Raw genomic sequence first — 18,605 nt, 5'->3', positions numbered from 1 at the left:
ACGAAAATACATCAAAAAAATATGTTATTGCACAAGTATTATAAGTAAAACAAAGCAAGCTATATTATAAACTATTCCGTACTGTTTTCACTAAAGAGTTTTAAAGGAAGCACAGCGGAGATGAAAACAAAAGGCTACGAATAAATATACAAAATAAAAAATTTTGTGCCTCTGTGGACTGGTATTGTATAAAAAAAGACTCCAAACGTTGAACAAAAAAGTTTAATGAAAAATTGAAAATGGCGTTCCAAATGTTGAGCTCCTTTTTACCCCACATAAATAGAATTTTTTTACATAAATTTATAAAATAGTATATAATAAAAAGTGTGATATTTTTAACTACATACAACATAGAGTTTAATAAAGTAGAAAATTAAGAAATTTTAAGTGCGATATTAAGTGGTACATGTGTATGATTATTGTACTCTTGAATGGGGATGAAATGTTTATCGAACAGGGAAAGCATATTATATGAAAAACAATTAAAAATTTAATAAATTTGCCATACTAAATCCTAATATTTATAAAACTGCTTAGAAAATGCCCAGCGCTTCATTTACATCGTCGCGCTCCTATGTGCGCCGTTCCAGACGAAAAGGTGCCAATCGTATTGCATTACCAAATCGCCCTACAGGTAATTTTTATTCAAATTTATTTATTTTTATTCAAATTAAAATAATATATTATAAACTTACAAACTTTAGGTAATATAATGGATCCAATGTTGCAAAATATACCTGCCTCTGGTGCAGCCTCTAGTTCTAGTTCGACACTACAAAATAATAATCCAGCGAATTCAAACAATGCATGTGTTGCATCTTCAACCATGGTGTCGTGCTCTTCATCTATAGTTCCAAATTCTTCATTAGTTGCGGTATCAACTCCATCGAATTCAGTGTTAACAAACTCAACAGGAGCAGGATCAGTGTCGTCTGAGTTATTTAATGCATCAACGAGGACTTGCTCACAATCGTCAAGTGAAATTGGAGTCCTATGTAACTTTGGATCCTCATCAAGTAGTAGCAGTATTGGTTTATCAGTTTCGAACCAAAACAATATTCCTAGTATATCGAATTTTAATTCTTCCGTTTCGAATTTTGCAAATTCGCAAATAATTGATTCCGATGCTGGTAGCAGTAGTAGTTGTACAGGTTTGTAGATTTTGTTTTCCATTATTAATTGATTAAGTTATAATTTCTTCAGGTTTATCAAATGTTAATTCAACTGGTAATGTTACCATGATTTCAAACAATGGAGGTAAACAAACTCATTAGACATCTATATATATATATATATATATACCAATATTTATAATTCAAATATGTATACCCTGAAGTAGAATTCATTCAAAAATATTATTATATTTTTTTAGTTTGTAATTCATCAACATCTTCCGCTGCTTCAATAGGATTTTGCCATCAATCTCCGTATGATTTGCGACGTAAAATACCTGCCACTAACCATGAGCAATGGTGCAATTCAAATACAACTGCATCATCAAGTTGCTCCAATGCTTTATCACATACAGGAATTTTAACAGGTACTTGCAGCACAATATCATCTTCCATCTGTACTTCACCGCCTACGATAAATGTTACATCAACATCCTCTGCTTCGGCATCGTCATCCTCAGCAATAGTACATGCTCCTTCCACTAGTGCTACATTTCCTGTTAATAATGCTCACACAACTGGTGCACCTCTAGCTCCACCACCAACTGTTCATAGTTCTGTACCCCAGCAACATTGTAGTGCTTTACCAATAGGTGGAGCTGCAGCCATAGAAGATAACAATTTTATGTTGCCTGCGCGTAAACGTTCCCGAAGGTTATATGCACAAAGTGCAGATATCGCAAATGTTACAATAGGCACAAGTAACTGTACTCAAGTGGGTCCAACAGCAGCACAATATCTACAATATGAAATGCCAGATGAGGTGCTTTTGGTAATATTTTCATATCTAATGGAGCAGGATTTATGTCGATTATCACTGGTCTGCAAACGTTTTAATACAATAGCAAACGATACTGAGTTATGGAAACGTTTGTATCAATCAGTATTTGAATATGATATGCCTCTATTTAATCCAGAACTATGTAAATTTGTATTTGAGAAACCTGAAGAAATTGAATATACTAATCCATGGAAGGAGAGTTTTAGGCAGCTTTATAGAGGCGTTCATGTACGTCCTGGTTATCAGGTAAAAATATAAAAAAAAATTCAACACAATATAAAAACAATATTAATTAATATATTATTGTAGGATAAAAAATATTCAGGACGTAATATTGTGTTTTTTAACACAATTCAAGCAGCTCTGGATTATCCAGAAGAACGCGCTGCTGCTGCAGCTGCAGCAGTTACACCAGGAGGAGGTGTAACAGCGGGTCTTTCTAATCCTACAGGTAGTGCGAGCGTGAATGCGTTAGCTAATTTATATGAAGACAATGTGCCACCGAATGAGCACCCAGGACCATTAATTTTCCTGCACACTGGTCATTATAAAGGAGAATACCTTTTTATTGATTCCGATGTAGCACTTATTGGTGCTGCCCCGGGTAATGTTGCAGAATCCGTTATTCTGGAACGTGAAGCCGGTTCCACAGTTATGTTTGTAGAAGGTGCTAAATATGCCTATGTTGGATACCTAACACTGAAGTTCTCTCCTGATGTAACATCTACTGTGTCACATCACAAACATTACTGTTTGGATATTGGAGAAAATTGCTCACCTACGGTAGATAATTGCATAATCCGCAGTTCTTCAGTGGTAGGAGCGGCTGTATGTGTCGGTGGTGTAAATGCGAATCCTGTTATAAGGAATTGTGACATAAGCGACTGTGAAAATGTAGGATTATACGTAACTGATTATGCTCAGGGCACTTATGAACACAATGAAATTAGTCGAAATGCATTGGCAGGTATTTGGGTTAAAAATTATGCCAGTCCAATAATGAGAGAAAATCATATCCATCACGGTCGTGATGTGGGTATTTTTACATTTGAAAATGGAATGGTTAGTAAATATCTTGTTAAATATATATTAAAGCAATTAATTAAAATTTTCTTCATATTTAAGGGATATTTTGAAAAGAATGATATACATAACAACAGAATAGCCGGCTTTGAAGTGAAAGCTGGCGCAAATCCTACTGTTGTTAAGTGTGAAATACATCATGGACAAACTGGTGGCATATATGTACATGAAAATGGATTGGGCCAATTTATTGAAAATCGAATTCATTCAAATAATTTTGCAGGTGAGTTTAAAGAATATTTTAGGAAAACTACAGTGTAAAGCCAAAAGTCATTTTATTAAATTATATCAAGAATTTATAACATAGAAAATATAGGTATAAAAACTAATAATAAAATATAATTTTAAATTAATCTTATATCAATAGGCGTATGGATCACATCAAATAGTAATCCAACTATACGAAAAAATGAAATTTATAACGGTCATCAAGGTGGTGTATATATATTTGGCGAGGGACGAGGATTAATAGAACATAACAATATATATGGGAATGCTTTGGCTGGTATACAAATACGAACAAATAGTGATCCGATCGTTAGGCATAATAAAATACATCATGGGCAACACGGTGGAATATATGTACATGAAAAAGGTCAAGGTTTAATTGAAGAGAATGAAGTATATTCGAATACGCTAGCCGGCGTATGGATAACAACTGGAAGCACCCCTGTATTAAGAAGAAATCGAATTCATTCTGGTAAACAGGTAATTATATGTGATTAAGGGCTGATTTTATAGCCATGACTTAAGGCTTAAAGCAAACTTAAGTATTCCTTAAGTGTAAATCTTGACTTAAGCATAACTTAAGTCACATAAGAAATGAGTGTTTATTATTTTGATTTGTTTCTGTTGGAAAACATAAATATAAATAAAATTTATCTTTTCGTTTTAAACCCATATATTTGCAAACGGATTAGTAAAGTGTGGCAGTGTTTCGGATAAAGGCATTTCATTTTGAGTGTTTGGCAGGAATGCTTTTCATATTTTTTGTCTTAATATTTATGTCAAAAAATTTATTGTGGCTTGTCTCATTCCTGGAATTGCTATTAAAATATTTGCATAGACTATTTCTATATTTCCATTTCCTACATTTATCGCAGTCTTCTCCGTTAACTCAATTACGCTCTTCATAAGAAATCCTTTATAATTTTTTATTTTCTGCAGTCAGGAATTTTTGCATAGAAAGTTCTCTTCTAGTTTTATTTCTAGTCCATTTCTAATAAATTGTTATATTTTTTTAATTACTTTTATGTATATTTTCACTAATTCCTAAAATTTAACAACCTTAGCAGTCGAAAAATTCTTAGGGCACATTCAATATGCCATTGTTTTACTAATTGTTATTGTTGCTAACTAATATAACTTAAGTCAGGTTACTGAGGCAGTTAGTCCAATTGACCAACTCACTTAGGGTCTAAGGTCCTTTCTACCACTATTTACCACATGTTTTTAACTGCTAGTCAATTATGGAACCCTAATAAAGCGTGAAATGATTTCTATCTAAGCAGTGAATACTTTTTTAAAACAGCTAAACACATAATTCACTCTGGTTCCAGCTAGAGCTGGGTAACTATAGTTGATGTTATGAAACACATCTTCAGGATATATTACATACACAGTCGAATGAATGTCATAAAATTAAATTCAACTTATCATTTAATGGAACAGAGAGTCTGGGTTCGAATCCCACTAAGATCTGGTGTGAAAATATGCTTAAAAATATCTTTAAAAAAGTGCGAAACATAGACGCTAAACTCCATCTGGTATTGCCAGGTTACCAGTCAGTTTCATTTAACCCAATCTACTATTAGACTACTAATAGAGGCATATAAGTACTACAGAAATGATCTGATTTCGTTGTTATCAAGTTACAAACTCAAAATCAAAATAATAAAGAGTTGTTTTTTTAAATTTATTTAAGTCTGCACTAGTGGTGCCATACTTCGTTACTTTTGCGTATTTGTACTCGTTACTCAGTATTCGTTACTGCGCTTTCGTTACTGGTTTTCGTTGCTGAAGTTTAAATGCTTTTCTTCGGCAATAAAAGGAATTTTTAAATGCATATATATTAAAAATAATAAATTATAGATTTAATAAGTTAGAATAATTATTTAAATGAATTGTTTGATCCGCATATTTTGTGTTTAGCTTTCCACCTCCTACTGGTTTCAAATGAATCCATATTTCACTTTTTTTATATAAATGTTTTAAAACTTTTTTATTCCATTTGATAGCGTAGAAAAATTTTGTTCAAAATAAAGTAGTTATTATTATACCGCGAAAACAATTGCTAAAGGTAATCGTTATCAAGTACTCAAAAGCGTAGTTATAACAATACTACTCATTAGTAAGATGAGTAAAATTAACGAATACAATAAAAAGTTTGTATTCGTTACTCGGCTGTTTCTTGAGTAACGCATACAAGGTAACGGATAATTACATTTTTGGCACTACTAGTCTGCACTCCCTATACTGGCAAGATGGGCAAGATTTTTGCGTTTGAATGCAAATACAGATTATTTATTAATTATCCAATTATGTCGGTGAACAAAAATTTACATGTGTTACTGAAAAAAATGTTAATGTAGACGCTGGGTTAAGTTTTGCTGAAGTTATCAACTCTAATGGCTTAAGTCATGACTGCTAAATCAGCCCTAAAATTTTTTATATAAAGTATGGTAAATTGGAATTTTTTTTAATTAAAAGGTTGGAGTTTACTTTTATGATAATGGACATGGAAAATTAGAGGATAATGATATATTCAATCATTTATATTCTGGCGTACAAATACGAACTGGTAGTAATCCAGTTATACGTGGTAATAAGATTTGGGGTGGTCAAAATGGTGGTGTGCTTGTCTACAATGGCGGGCTTGGCCTTCTTGAGCAAAATGAAATATTTGATAACGCTATGGCGGGAGTTTGGATTAAAACAGATTCGAACCCAACTTTGCGAAGGAATAAAATCTATGATGGTCGCGATGGTGGAATTTGTATATTCAACGGAGGTAAAGGCATTTTAGAGGAGAATGATATATTCCGCAATACTCAAGCTGGGGTGCTTATCTCAACGCAATCACATCCCATATTACGAAGGAATCGTATTTATGATGGCCAAGCTGCAGGTGTAGAAATCACTAATAACGCTACTGCCACGTTAGAACACAATCAAATATTCAAAAATAAATTTGGTGGTTTGTGTTTAGCAAGTGGAGTGCAGCCAATAACGCGTGGCAATAATATTTTTAATAATGAAGATGAAGTGGAAAAGGCCGTTTCGGGAGGTCAATGCTTATACAAAATAAGTAGTTATACTTCATTTCCAATGCACGATTTCTATCGCTGTCAAACATGTAACACTACAGATCGTAATGCAATTTGTGTTAATTGCATTAAAAATTGTCACGCAGGACATGATGTGGAGTTTATACGTCATGATAGGTAATTTTTACAATTAAAATAATAATTAAGTGTAATCATTAATTTCTAACTATTGCTATAATTTTCACTACGTATTTACATTAAATATTATAGATGTATCAAAATATATACGTACGATAAGCTAACTTTGCCTATAAAAATAAAATATAAAATTCAAGCCCGATATTTATTACTACTCTCTATTATTTATATCGTTTCTTGTTTTTTATCTTTTGGTATCATAAATTAGCCTTAAGATGGTGCAATAAAAAGGGTTTCCCTTAATGCATCCAAATAAATAATTATTAATAAAAATCACTACAATTAAAAATAAATATATTCTATATTCATTTCATAAGGTTTTTCTGTGATTGTGGTGCTGGCACTTTATCGAATCAGTGTCAATTGCAAGGTGAGCCCACACAGGATACGGACACTTTATATGATTCGGCAGCGCCTATGGAATCACACACACTTATGGTGAATTAAATTTCAATTTACAGCAAATAATTTATAACTTCATTTAGGATGGAAATATTTTTTAATTAAAATAAGTAAAAAAAAACACAATTTATATATTATGCTACTAACACTATATACGTAATTACATAATTAGTCGTACTGATCATTAGTATATATGCAATATTTTGAAATATTAATTACTTTCTATTATGTTCGTATTAATAATAAAATGCAAAATCTATTTCTAAGTTTTTACAATTATTTTAGTATTTTTTACAATTATTATATTAATTGTTTCGTTTTAATTTTATTATTAAATGTGTTGTATATATTTATATATACATTAGTTTGTGTTTAATTATTTGAAATAATTTTTGAGTACCTTTTTAAAACACGATATACTCATTTTTAAGAAATATATAGAAATTTATTTTATAATTGTATATATGTTTTTATAATTTTTTTTTTTTTTTTTTTTGTATATAAATTACTTTAATGTGCAATTCTATATTTTGAACTTTCGAGCTTTGTTTTCAAACTTAATTTTTTTTTCAATTTACAACGAAAAAAAAGAAAAAAATCCCAGTGAAAAATTTAATCAAATGGTACATATATTTACGATAATCATAATCACGTAGAATGTATAAACATGTAATAGCACTACAAACAAATGCGCTGATAAAGAATAAGTTTTAACAGTAAAACATAATCCCGTATTTTAAAATCAAAATGTTATCAATAAAAATAAAAATGTTTTAATTATTTAAACTACTACTAAATGATCGAATAATAAATTCAGTACGTTTAAGAAAAAATATTTAAATTATTAAAAATACTGCTACTACTACTGTAAAGTGTTAGTCATATGTTGACTACATTAACCCAAATCATGTATTGCTACAAATAAGTTGTGTACTATACACTACTACTAATTAATCAGCAATTTAATCGGTACTATAACTTTGGAAAGTTCATGTTATGCGGCGCCCACCGCATCGAAGACGATACTGGCATCTTTGCAATGTTTTCAATATTAGTCACTTATTCTAAAAACTAAGTAGTGCTACTGATTATACGTTTTAATATAAGAAATATAAGTAGTTTAAAATTATTAATAAAATAGTAATAAAATATGTTAAGCAAATAATATATAATATAATATTGAACTAAGTGTAATAAATTTAAAAAATCTCTTGTGTCATTTAGTGTAGTTTAGAAATGATAGATTTTAATATTTTGTAATTGAGTATTTAAATCAACTAAAATGCATCCGTTAAAAAATCTCTAGAAATAACTACTGTTTACAATGTACTATGTGTTATATTTTGTTTAATGTAAAATTTTTTTTTTAATATCGAATTACATGTTTCATTTAAGTAAAATATTAATATTTTTATAGTTGAATATTTTTAAGACAATTTGTTTTATGTGTAAAATTCATTTATCGACTTTATCGTATTATTGTAATTATTCTCTCTATACTATAAATAATATCATAAACAACAAACAAAAATAAAAAACTCACTATACATTAATATGAAATATAAGAAATACAGAGGTACACCTACTTATTGAAGTAATAGCAATAAAATATGTGTTGTAATAAAAAAAATTTATGGAAGAAATGAATCAAGCTTAAACTCAAAAGCAATTTTATATGTGTTTTTAATAAATTACAAACTTAATGTAGTAAAAATTATATATAAAAAAATGTTCATGTCGTATGAAAAATGTTGAATAAACATTTTAAAAATTTAATGTTCTTTATATGCAAAAAATGTGGTAAAATATTAAAATGACCTCAAAAGTTTTGTTAGTGTACGCTTTAAATAAAAAATAATAATGAATATCGATTTAATTCAATTACAAAAAAATATGTATTACATTTAAAGAAAAGTATTAACGATATAGGAATTCAAATGTGGATTTATTAGATCTTAACAAAATAAATAATTACATGCATACTTAAAAATAAACTATAAATAATTACATAAAAAAATAACATCTATTTTTAATAGAAAATGGCATTATAAAAACAGAAGAGAACTTTTTTTGTTTAAAAGAAAAAATGACATGAAAAAAGAAAAGAATGACTATTGACTAAGTAGGGGTCTGACCCACCCAATTGGTAAATTATGAATTATAATTGAATGGAGTTGGTCATAGCTTTATTGAAGTAAATCGGCATATCTTTATTCCGTCGCTTAAATACTTTTGAGCCTAATAATTGTTGGTGTGAGCAGAAGAAGAGGGCGATCAAAAAAGCGATGGAAAGACACTGTCTTAGAAGCAAGACTTAGAAGAAATGAACATAAGAAATTGAAAAACAAAAGCAAAAAACAGATAAGAATGGAAGACTGTTGTTAAACAGGCTTAGGTCTTACAGGGACTGTAAAGTCACGGATGATGATGAATTGTTGGGATGACTACCTATTATGGTGAATAATTTAGTTTAGTTACTTGGAAATCTTAAATATAGTTCTTAGGGTGATGCTTTGCAGGTTTTGTTACCCATCAAGATTGGACATAGGTTCCTTGCTAAAGGCGACACAAACATACAAAAAAAAACGGCCTAATGAGACTTGCTTGTAGACGAGCTTTGATTTTTTCCAAATTTAACATTTTGCTTTTAATGAGAGGGTATTCCTTTGGTATATCATGATAAAATTTAAAATGTACGTAAAAGTCATTAGCTATGATAATGTTTACGATTTATAAAATTGAAACTTAGATCACTAACTTAGTAATTGATAAAGTGAATAAATGACAAAAAAAACAATAAAAAAAACAAATAAAATATCCCCATTTAATTTGGTTTCGTTAAAAATGCAAATTGAATTGCCAAAACAGCTGATTTTATTTTTACTTGTTTTCTTTTACATTAAAGCAGGAGAAAGTGGAGAAAGTAAAATATAATAAAAATTCAAATAAGAAAAAAATTCCATCTCAATCTATCAATTACTATAAGAATAACAGTGATAAGAAAAACTTTATGACAGATCAACATAACGAATGTTTTTTATGTGGGAAATGGAGTATTGGCTTATCTCTGATTTGAACTGATTTCGGACTATTGTAACCTAGAGGCTACATGAGAAAGTAGCTCGAAAAAGGTTGATATATACTTACAATTTTTTACAAATGCATTCATACACTCTCTAACTTGCAGAGAAAGTAATTTGACGTATCTTTTTGACATTTGTCACTGTAAAATATACACATGATTTATTTCATATATTTTTTATTATTTATTTATTTCTTTTTAAATATATGTTATTTAAATTGCAAATATTTTCTAATTCTAATTAAATTATCATAAATGTGTGTAAATATTTAAGGTAAGTGAAGAAACATTAAAAAGTTTACTTAATTTGCTGTGATAATTTTACTCTGTGTCAATAAAACAGTATCCCGCGTTTATTTCTTGCAAAAATTGAAAAAAAATAAAATTAACAAATTTTTATTAAAAAAAAATTCAGATGTTATATTATTTTATTAAAAATAAAGTGCCGTTTTTTTTTTAATTTTAAACAAAACAGATTTTACATTTGGTACAATATTACGGCCGCGTGCAAGTTCGAGTAAATTGAGGGAAATAGTAAATTATATCGGTATGGCAGCGAAATATAGTACCAGAATTTCAAATATGGTAAATTAGGTAAAAATTAGGTAAATTAAAAACTTTTAACCATAAATAATAAATAAGTGCAATAAATAAGTATTTACATAAGTGCAGTGCAAAAAATTCCTAGGAAATTTCAAATTTAATTAAGGTCGTGTGCGAGTTAGGCTAAGTTGGGTTCTAAATGAGGGAAATTCTAAGTTGTGCCGATAATGTAGTGATATGCCGATACGTGTTGATAAATGGCTAAATGTGTGCAGTGCAAAAAATCCTAAAAAATCTCCCATTTGGTTTAGCATCAACTTAGCCTAACTCGCACACGTCCTAAAATTAATTTTAATTTAGGTCGTGTGCGAGTTAGGCTAAGTTGCGTTCTAAATGAGGGAAATTCTAAGTTGTGCCGATAATGTAGTGATATGCCGATACGTGTTGATAAATGGCTAAATGTGTGCAGTGCAAAAAATCCCAAAAAATCTCCCATTTGGTTTAGCATCAACTTAGCCTAACTCGCACACGACCTTAATTTCTCTTTTTTATTTCTGATTTCAATTTATTCAATTAACATATTCATTGCGCATGCCATTGATACGTACAGGCAAATTTCGAACTACTTTCTCGTGTAGACTCTAGGGTAACTGAAAAAAAAATTATATAAAATCAGTTGAAGTAATAAGAAGTGTTCTGTATCAAAGGGTCATCAAAATAATTAAGGTCGTGTGCGAGTTAGGCTAACGTCGTGTGCGAGTTAGGCTAAGTTGATGCTAAACCAAATGGGAGATTTTTTGGGATTTTTTGCACTGCACACATTTTGCCATTTATCAACACGTATCGACACATCAATACATTATCGACACAACTTAGAATTTCCCTCATTTAGAACGCAACTTAGCCTAACTCGCACACGACCTAAGTTGCGTTCTAAGGACGTGTGCGAGTTAGGCTAAGTTGCGTTCTAAATGAGGGAAATTCTAAGATGATTGGTTTAGCATCAACTTAGCCTAACTTGCACACGACCTAAATGAGGGAAATTCTAAGTTGTGCCGATAATGTAGTGATATGTCGATACGTGTTGATAAATGGCAAAATGTGTGCAGTGCAAAAAATCTCCCATTTGGTTTAGCATCAACTTAGCCTAACTCGCACACGTCCTAAATAACGTTTAATATATTGAACGAAATTCATTAAATGCATAACTTTTTCCTACATCATAAGCGTAGCTAAAGAAGGCATATGTGGCACTTACCTCCTAAAACTGATCAAATTAATATTGCATAGTGGAAAGCTGTCCCATGTGATAAGGTCGCCTCTAAATTAAATGTTATAGCTCCATGGCGACAGTATGTGTGTGTGTGCATCAACATAAGCGTAGCCAACAGACATAGGCACTTGTAGCATCCTAAGAGAACGTCCAAAGCAATGATTCATAATGAAAATAGTACTCCTGAAATAGTTGGTTGGTAACCTCCGTAAAGTGTCTAAAGCAATGTTACATAATGAAAATAGAGACTGTAGAAAAGCAAAATGAAATTGACATGTGTTATGGAGTTTTCGATTGGTATTTACTCTAGATCTGTTTGTTGTCCAATCGAATATTAAACAAAAATATTTGTAGTACGCATATAATATATTTTGATTACACACAAATTTTAAAAGTACATTTAATCGTTTTGATTTCAAAGTAAAAATCTTAGTGTTTACTATATACGCAATTAGTCATTTTCATCGTCATCATTTCTAGATGCTATGTTTAGTCTATTGTACTAATCTCGGCAAATGTGCATTAATATATGCAAATTTTGCATACAAATTTCATATAAAGTATGCTAAAGTGGTTGGATAAATCAAACTATAAGTATAAAGTGCCTTCGGTAGCTTTTAAGTGTGGCAAAAAATAGCAAAGTGCTCGCTTAAAGTTGCTGAAATATATGTATTATTACGTATATTGTAACGTGGGCAAACATTTTAGCAATGACAGAAAAAAATGTTACCAAAGCAATAATCGAACTATTGTGAACCTTGATTGGAAATTTCCATAAATATTCCAGTCATATGTTAAAGTATTGTTAACAAAAGTTAAAGCAAAATTAAAAAGTTTTACAAATTTAAAAGTGAAATATTAAGGCACATCCACACTAAAACGAACACTTGCGAACGAGCGAGCATTCGCAGGTAATGTCACCACTTTAGTGTGGATGTAACTTTAGGCGTTTTCGATGGCTCGCAAATGTGGCAAAAAACAGCAAGTTGTTGAATGTATGCAAAAACATGTATGGAAAAAACACTATTTTCTCCATCTAGGTCAGAACACTTCTGCTAGTAAAGAAAAAAGTATTACCAACGCAATAAGCGTATTATTGTGAACCTTCATGGGAAATTCCAACGAATATTGCAATCATATGTCAAAAATCATATGTCAACAAAAATTCAAAAAATTCATATATTTAAAAATTGGAAAAAAAAGAAAAAATTTCAATGTTTTATTTTGAAAATTCCAACATTCTTACCATTCCTTTTAATTCTCTATTCATTTTAATTTTAGCTTTATTATTTTATTTTATACAAAATGTATTATGCTTGCATTATGTGCATATATACAAGATAATACGACATCTATAATATGTTACTTGCTATTTTTTGCCATACTTAAAAGCTGCAGAAAGCAGCTATTACGGCCGTATGCGAGTTCAAGTAAATTAATGGTAAATGGAGGGAAATAGTAAACTATATCGGTATGGCAGCGAATCTTGGTATTTACAAGAATTTCGAGTAGGGTTAATTAGATAAAAATAAGGTGAAAATTTTGTGAAAATTTTATAAGGTATTTAATAAATAAACAAATAAATTTGAAAACTTTTAAACAAAAATAAATAAGTGCAATTAATAAAAAATAAATAAATAAATATTTACATAAGTGCAGTGCAAAAAATCTCTAGGAAATTTCAATTTACTTTACCCCAATTTACTCGAACTCACAAACGGCCTATAACAAAGATTAATTTTGTTTTTTTTTTTGTAATCTACTGGCAATATTGTAGAACTATTTCGCAAATCAAAAATATGGCAACAATGTCATGTAAATAAATAAAAGCAACAACGTCAACTTTCAATCTAAAACAAAACCGAAATACTGACGCATTTGTTTTGGAGCAAGAATCAATTTTCAGTACTCTTGGAAATACGAAACTATCTGTGAGGAAATCGGAGAAGATTAAGCTAAAATTAGACCGTTTGCATTGTGTAAATATATGTGTATATTTCAATTTGTGTATATAAATAAGAAATAAGTAAAAACATGAAAACGAAAATGAAAATGAAAGTAGATTGATTGTGTGGCTGTGTGTGTTCTTAAAGATTCGTTTCGATCATTTTACGACGGAAGTCGAAATTGCTGAAGAAGAGATGTCCTATTTTTCGTACAGTGGAGGCGATTTGGTGAACTTAAATGTGGGTGGTCAAAGGTAGGTTGAAAAAGTCTTAATTTTTCTTAATAAATTATATTGGATTATTTAAATTAATCTTTAAATATTTTTAAATTTTAAATAATTTAAAATGTTTTATTGTATTTTTTTGCATTAATAGTTTATTTATAATATCTGTAATAATTTAATTTGCATAGATTTTCCACTTCTCGTCAAACGCTGACTTGGATTCCTGATACATTTTTTACTGCTCTTTTGAATGGTCGCATATCAAGCTTACGAGATGAGAGTGGTGCTATATTTATTGATAGAGACCCTGCTCTTTTTTCTATAATACTTAATTATTTACGTACCAAGGATATTGATATCAAAACTTGTGAAATACGCGCTTTGCGGCATGAGTCAGAATACTATGGTATAACACCATTGGTTAAACGTTTGGCATTATGTGAGGACTTGAATCATTCATCATGTGGAGATGTGTTATTCTATGGTTATTTAGTGGCACCATTGATTCCATCAAATGACAATTTATCGATAACTTCAACACCTATTGGAAATGAGGGTGATATGCAGGGCAATGTTCAACCGCCTGCAGCAAATAATACACCAGTGACAACAGGGAAACCACTTAATTCTGCCCACAATTCTAATTCAAGCACACAGGGTAATGCGCCATTGGAATCGTGTCTTCCAAGTACTTCTACTGGCATTTCGTCTGGTATGACAAATGCACGACCGGGTTCAATGGTGCGTGTACCTGAACCATCTACAACAACTAGTAGACATTCCTCTACGCATTCACGTAATTCCTCATGGGACTTAAGAGCCGGACGGTCTGGTACTAATGGTGTTGATGTCCGTCCTTGGACAACTGGATCCAGCCATTCGCGTACAGCGTCAGTAGATTTTATGCGTCATTCGCGAAATTCATCAGCTGATTTGAATAAGATAATTAAAAACGATGTAGGATTAGTTTTTAGCCCAACTTTAACTAGTAATTGGGTAGATCCACTACGTGTGCAAATTATTAAAGCACATCAAAATTGGATAGCAGTGGCATACGCTCATTTTGTGACTTGTCATCGCGTAAAAGACTCAAGTGGTTGGCAATTGGTATTCACTTCACCGCACATTGATTCAACAATTGAAAGAATTGCTATTAATTCCAAAGTATAGTGAATTTGTATTTCTATATCTTAAATAAAATTTAATTTCACATGTGTTTATGTGTATGTGTTTCAGGTTCTTACCTCTACAGCTGAACCAATACCACACAAAATGGTTGCAATTTCATATGGGAACGAAATACGCTTATGGAGCATTCACGAAGGTGGAGTCAAAACGGACATTGGAATTTTCAATTTAAATGTGCGGGTTGAATATTTATTCTTTATTGGCAGCCAGTTAGTGGCGCTCTCTTCATCTGGTAAAATAGGAGTCTGGCATGCAATGACGCAACATTGGCAAACTCAAGATCTGGTACCAGTTCTATCATTTGATTCAGCTGGGTCGTTCCTATTGCTTGGTTGCAACAATGGCTCAATATACTATATTGGTAGGTTGATTCTAAATTTCTTTCCAATTATCTATAAAATTTAATGTTAATTTTGATATTAATTTTTAGATATGCAAAAATTCCCCTTACGCATGAAGGATAATGATTTGCTTGTGACCGAATTATACAAAGATCCCAACTTGGATCCCATAACTGCAATATCAGTTTATTTAACACCGAAAACATCAAGTAACATTTATTTACATTTATATTCAGACACTTTAATATTAATTACTATTTATATTTTATTTAATGAAATTTATTCTTTTTGTACATAAAATTTATTAATAACTAACATGGTTTCATCGCAATATAGAACGAATACTACTATAATTTGGTATTCTTTATAGGCATATCTGGTAATTGGATTGAAATCGCATACGGCACTAAATCTGGTGCCGTACGCATAATCGTGCAGCATCCAGAAACTGCTGGACATGGTCCGCATTTATTTGAAACTTTTACTGTTCATCAGAGTCCTGTTACCAAGGTATTTTAGTGATATATATTTCATGTGCTGTTTAGATACATATATTTTCTGCAGGTTACCCTCTCTGAAAAATATCTCATATCTGTATGCAGCGAATATCATCATGTACGTACATGGAGTCTTACACGTTTTCGTGGCATGCTCTCTACTCAGCCTGGATCTATGCCTGAAGCATCTTTTAAAATTGTTTCACTGGAAGCTACTGATACTCAATATAGTTATGCAGCAGGCAATGATTTCGGTCCTTACGGCGATTATTGTGAGCAAATTTTTGTGCAAAAAGTTGTTCCTGAAACAGATCAACTCTATGTACGCTTGGCATCAAATGGTGTGCGTGTTTGTATCATAAAATCTGTAGATGGTTCTACGATAACATCATTTGAGGTATTATCACGTATGGGTTCACGTTTTATGATAACTGGACACTGTAATGGTGCTATTCAAATATGGGATTTAACTACAGCATTTGCGTTATTTTATAAGGATGAACCCCAGCAGAAAATTTCAGGCGGACCCGACACAAATGAGCTTCTCCGCCTACTTGACCAATGTGAAATCAGTAATAGCCTCAGTTCGACGCCTTGTATGTCACCGTGTCTTTCAGCTGTTGGGAGCTTGGCAAATGCCACAATAGCTCGTATGAAAGCGAGTAATATAGCATTGTTGAATCAATTAAATAATCAACAGCAACAACAACCTTTAAATCCATTACAGCAGCAACTGCAACAACAGTGCGGTGGAAATAATAGCGAATGAAATGCGGAGGCGGCGTAAGTTGGGGCGTTGCTGTCGGGCGTATTTCAAAAATATTTATTTGATTTAGTAACAATTGAGCTTTCTAATATATAATCTTTAGCAAATATGAGTACATGTTCCTTATGTGCATATGGTATAGGCATTTTATTTACTATTTAAGTCTCTGAATGGCGAATTTTAAATTAATTTTATTAAGGTTATTGTAAATTTTGTCTCGATGTTCATTTACACTAGTGAATCCACTTAATTGTGTTATATTATGTTAAAAAAAATTTATTGTCATTGAATATATTAGTGTAAATTTATTTGTTTTATTATAAATAAAATTATCTAAACTTAACTCATTAAAGGTATTTTACAAAAAACACTTGTTTACAAATAATTAAAAATTTTTTTTTCGAAGATAAGACCTACATTTTTTATAGCGACATTTTCCGTAGAACTGAAAAATTATAACGATTTTTTTCTTGTGTTCCGTTTTTCCATTATTTGCGAATACCGGCTATTTTGATTTTTCTCAAAACATTACTCTACATACCTATGTCCCTTAACTTTTTTTCGTTAAGTTACTGCATATAGTATTGTATATCAAAATAAATCTGAAACTTGTACGAATATTTTAAGCTCATCTAAATTAGTCCTCATAGGCGTATAGTCCTCTAAAATGATGAGGGATTTTGGAATTAAAATGCTTGTGTTTCTATCCCAATCATATAATTCCTTTATATTTGTTTCTATATTTTTAATATTAAAATTATTAAGCGTCTTTTAAACGGTATAGTAAAAATATCTTTAATTGATTTTTATATCTGGTAATCAAAATTTCTTAATAAACAAAAAGAACGTTTTTATTTATTCGGTAGCCAATAAAATTTTAAATTAAAACCGCTCTCCTTCGCTTTTACCTCCTCAGCATATCGCATTCCAACCAATATACTCGTCTTCTAATAAATTCCTTTATCCTGCTATGACAGAACCTTTATCCTTAGCCTTATCTTGAAGCCGAGTTTAAGTTGACATAGTTTAAAATAGAGTTACTATTGAGATAATAGTTTCTTTTAATTGACCAAATTTAAGTCCGATTTGGATTCACATGTATCATAGTTATGCAGTGAATTAAAAACATTTTTTAAATAAGACAAAGTATTTCTTATTGAAGAATATAGTCATAGAAAGGCCTTGAGGCCTTAATTCTCGTCGAATTTATTGATTGATTGAAACGATTTTATGACTCTATTACAACTCTATTAATCACAACTGTTACCGTTGACAGATTATTTTCTGTCATAAGAAAAATTAAAATCTGTCACCACTTTTATATAAAAAAAGAGACTATAGGTGACTATAGCCTCCTATAGGAACTAATAATAACTTTATAGATCTATAAGGTAGGTTAGGTTGCAATTATGATCATAAGCATTTACTTAACTTATATTCTTAATTTTTAGAGTATTAATACCATCTCTTGTTAATAGTTTGGGTACTATGAATGTAGCAAATGCTCCCTTATACTTTTTGCCACTAAATACATTGATCCATTTTTTCGTATTATGGATACACTGACGACTAGCGCTGAAAATGATATCACGTATTCCGTTACGTGATATCATGGACGCTGATATCATGTTTTCGCCGCGACTTAAAGTAGGCTTAACATTTCCGTCTAATTTTCTTGTTCCTGTCTTACACTAGTCCACCTTCCCCATCTCACCCAATTGTGCAATGTTTTGTCATACATTTGATGTACTTTCAATTCAGTTTGAAATTGTATATTGCCGATATTAAAAAATAAGGTAAAGTATTCACTTTTTTTACATATACGTAAAATCATTTTTGTATT

At 30.8% G+C, this 18,605-nt stretch overlaps 2 protein-coding genes across 3 annotated transcripts; both read left to right on the top strand.

Moving 5' to 3' along the window:
* Nucleotides 1-7,161, top strand: LOC119682025 (F-box only protein 11). 2 transcript variants are annotated; one of them, XM_038095357.1, is made up of 9 exons: nucleotides 1-634; nucleotides 705-1,151; nucleotides 1,204-1,257; nucleotides 1,373-2,199; nucleotides 2,263-3,015; nucleotides 3,079-3,259; nucleotides 3,404-3,744; nucleotides 5,746-6,479; nucleotides 6,818-7,161. In XM_038095357.1, exons 1-9 carry the CDS (start codon nucleotides 541-543, stop codon nucleotides 6,945-6,947), a joined length of 3,561 nt encoding a protein of 1,186 aa, XP_037951285.1. In that variant the 5' UTR covers nucleotides 1-540; the 3' UTR covers nucleotides 6,948-7,161. The 2 variants fall into 2 exon arrangements, with proteins under 2 accessions (XP_037951285.1, XP_037951286.1); XM_038095358.1 differs by lacking the exon at nucleotides 1,204-1,257.
* A 6,416-nt stretch (nucleotides 7,162-13,577) lies between these two features.
* LOC119678819 (BTB/POZ domain-containing protein KCTD3) lies at nucleotides 13,578-17,029 on the top strand. The gene is made up of 6 exons (XM_038090881.1): nucleotides 13,578-14,000; nucleotides 14,159-15,134; nucleotides 15,207-15,519; nucleotides 15,589-15,708; nucleotides 15,870-16,009; nucleotides 16,064-17,029. Exons 1-6 carry the CDS (start codon nucleotides 13,942-13,944, stop codon nucleotides 16,763-16,765), a joined length of 2,310 nt encoding a protein of 769 aa, XP_037946809.1. The 5' UTR covers nucleotides 13,578-13,941; the 3' UTR covers nucleotides 16,766-17,029.
* The last annotated feature ends 1,576 nt before the right edge of the window (nucleotides 17,030-18,605 follow it).

The sequence above is a fragment of the Teleopsis dalmanni genome, chromosome 2, assembly GCF_002237135.1.
Source record: "Teleopsis dalmanni isolate 2A chromosome 2, ASM223713v2, whole genome shotgun sequence".
Taxonomy (NCBI): Eukaryota; Metazoa; Arthropoda; class Insecta; order Diptera; family Diopsidae; genus Teleopsis; species Teleopsis dalmanni.
This window is presented reverse-complemented; position numbering and strand designations above follow the sequence as displayed.

What these genes read in the sequence shown, in the direction of transcription:
- LOC119682025 (XM_038095357.1), top strand. Translation starts at nt 541, where the DNA reads ATGCCCAGCGCTTCATTTACATCGTCGCGCTCCTATGTGCGCCGTTCC. An exon ending in ATTACCAAATCGCCCTACAG is followed by an intron (nt 635 to 704) that starts GTAATTTTTATT and finishes TACAAACTTTAG; the next exon opens with GTAATATAATGGATCCAATG. An exon ending in GAGTTTATACGTCATGATAG is followed by an intron (nt 6,480 to 6,817) that starts GTAATTTTTACA and finishes TCATTTCATAAG; the next exon opens with GTTTTTCTGTGATTGTGGTG.
- LOC119678819 (XM_038090881.1), top strand. Translation starts at nt 13,942, where the DNA reads ATGTCCTATTTTTCGTACAGTGGAGGCGATTTGGTGAACTTAAATGTG. An exon ending in TGGCTCAATATACTATATTG is followed by an intron (nt 15,520 to 15,588) that starts GTAGGTTGATTC and finishes ATTAATTTTTAG; the next exon opens with ATATGCAAAAATTCCCCTTA. An exon ending in TTTAACACCGAAAACATCAA is followed by an intron (nt 15,709 to 15,869) that starts GTAACATTTATT and finishes TATTCTTTATAG; the next exon opens with GCATATCTGGTAATTGGATT.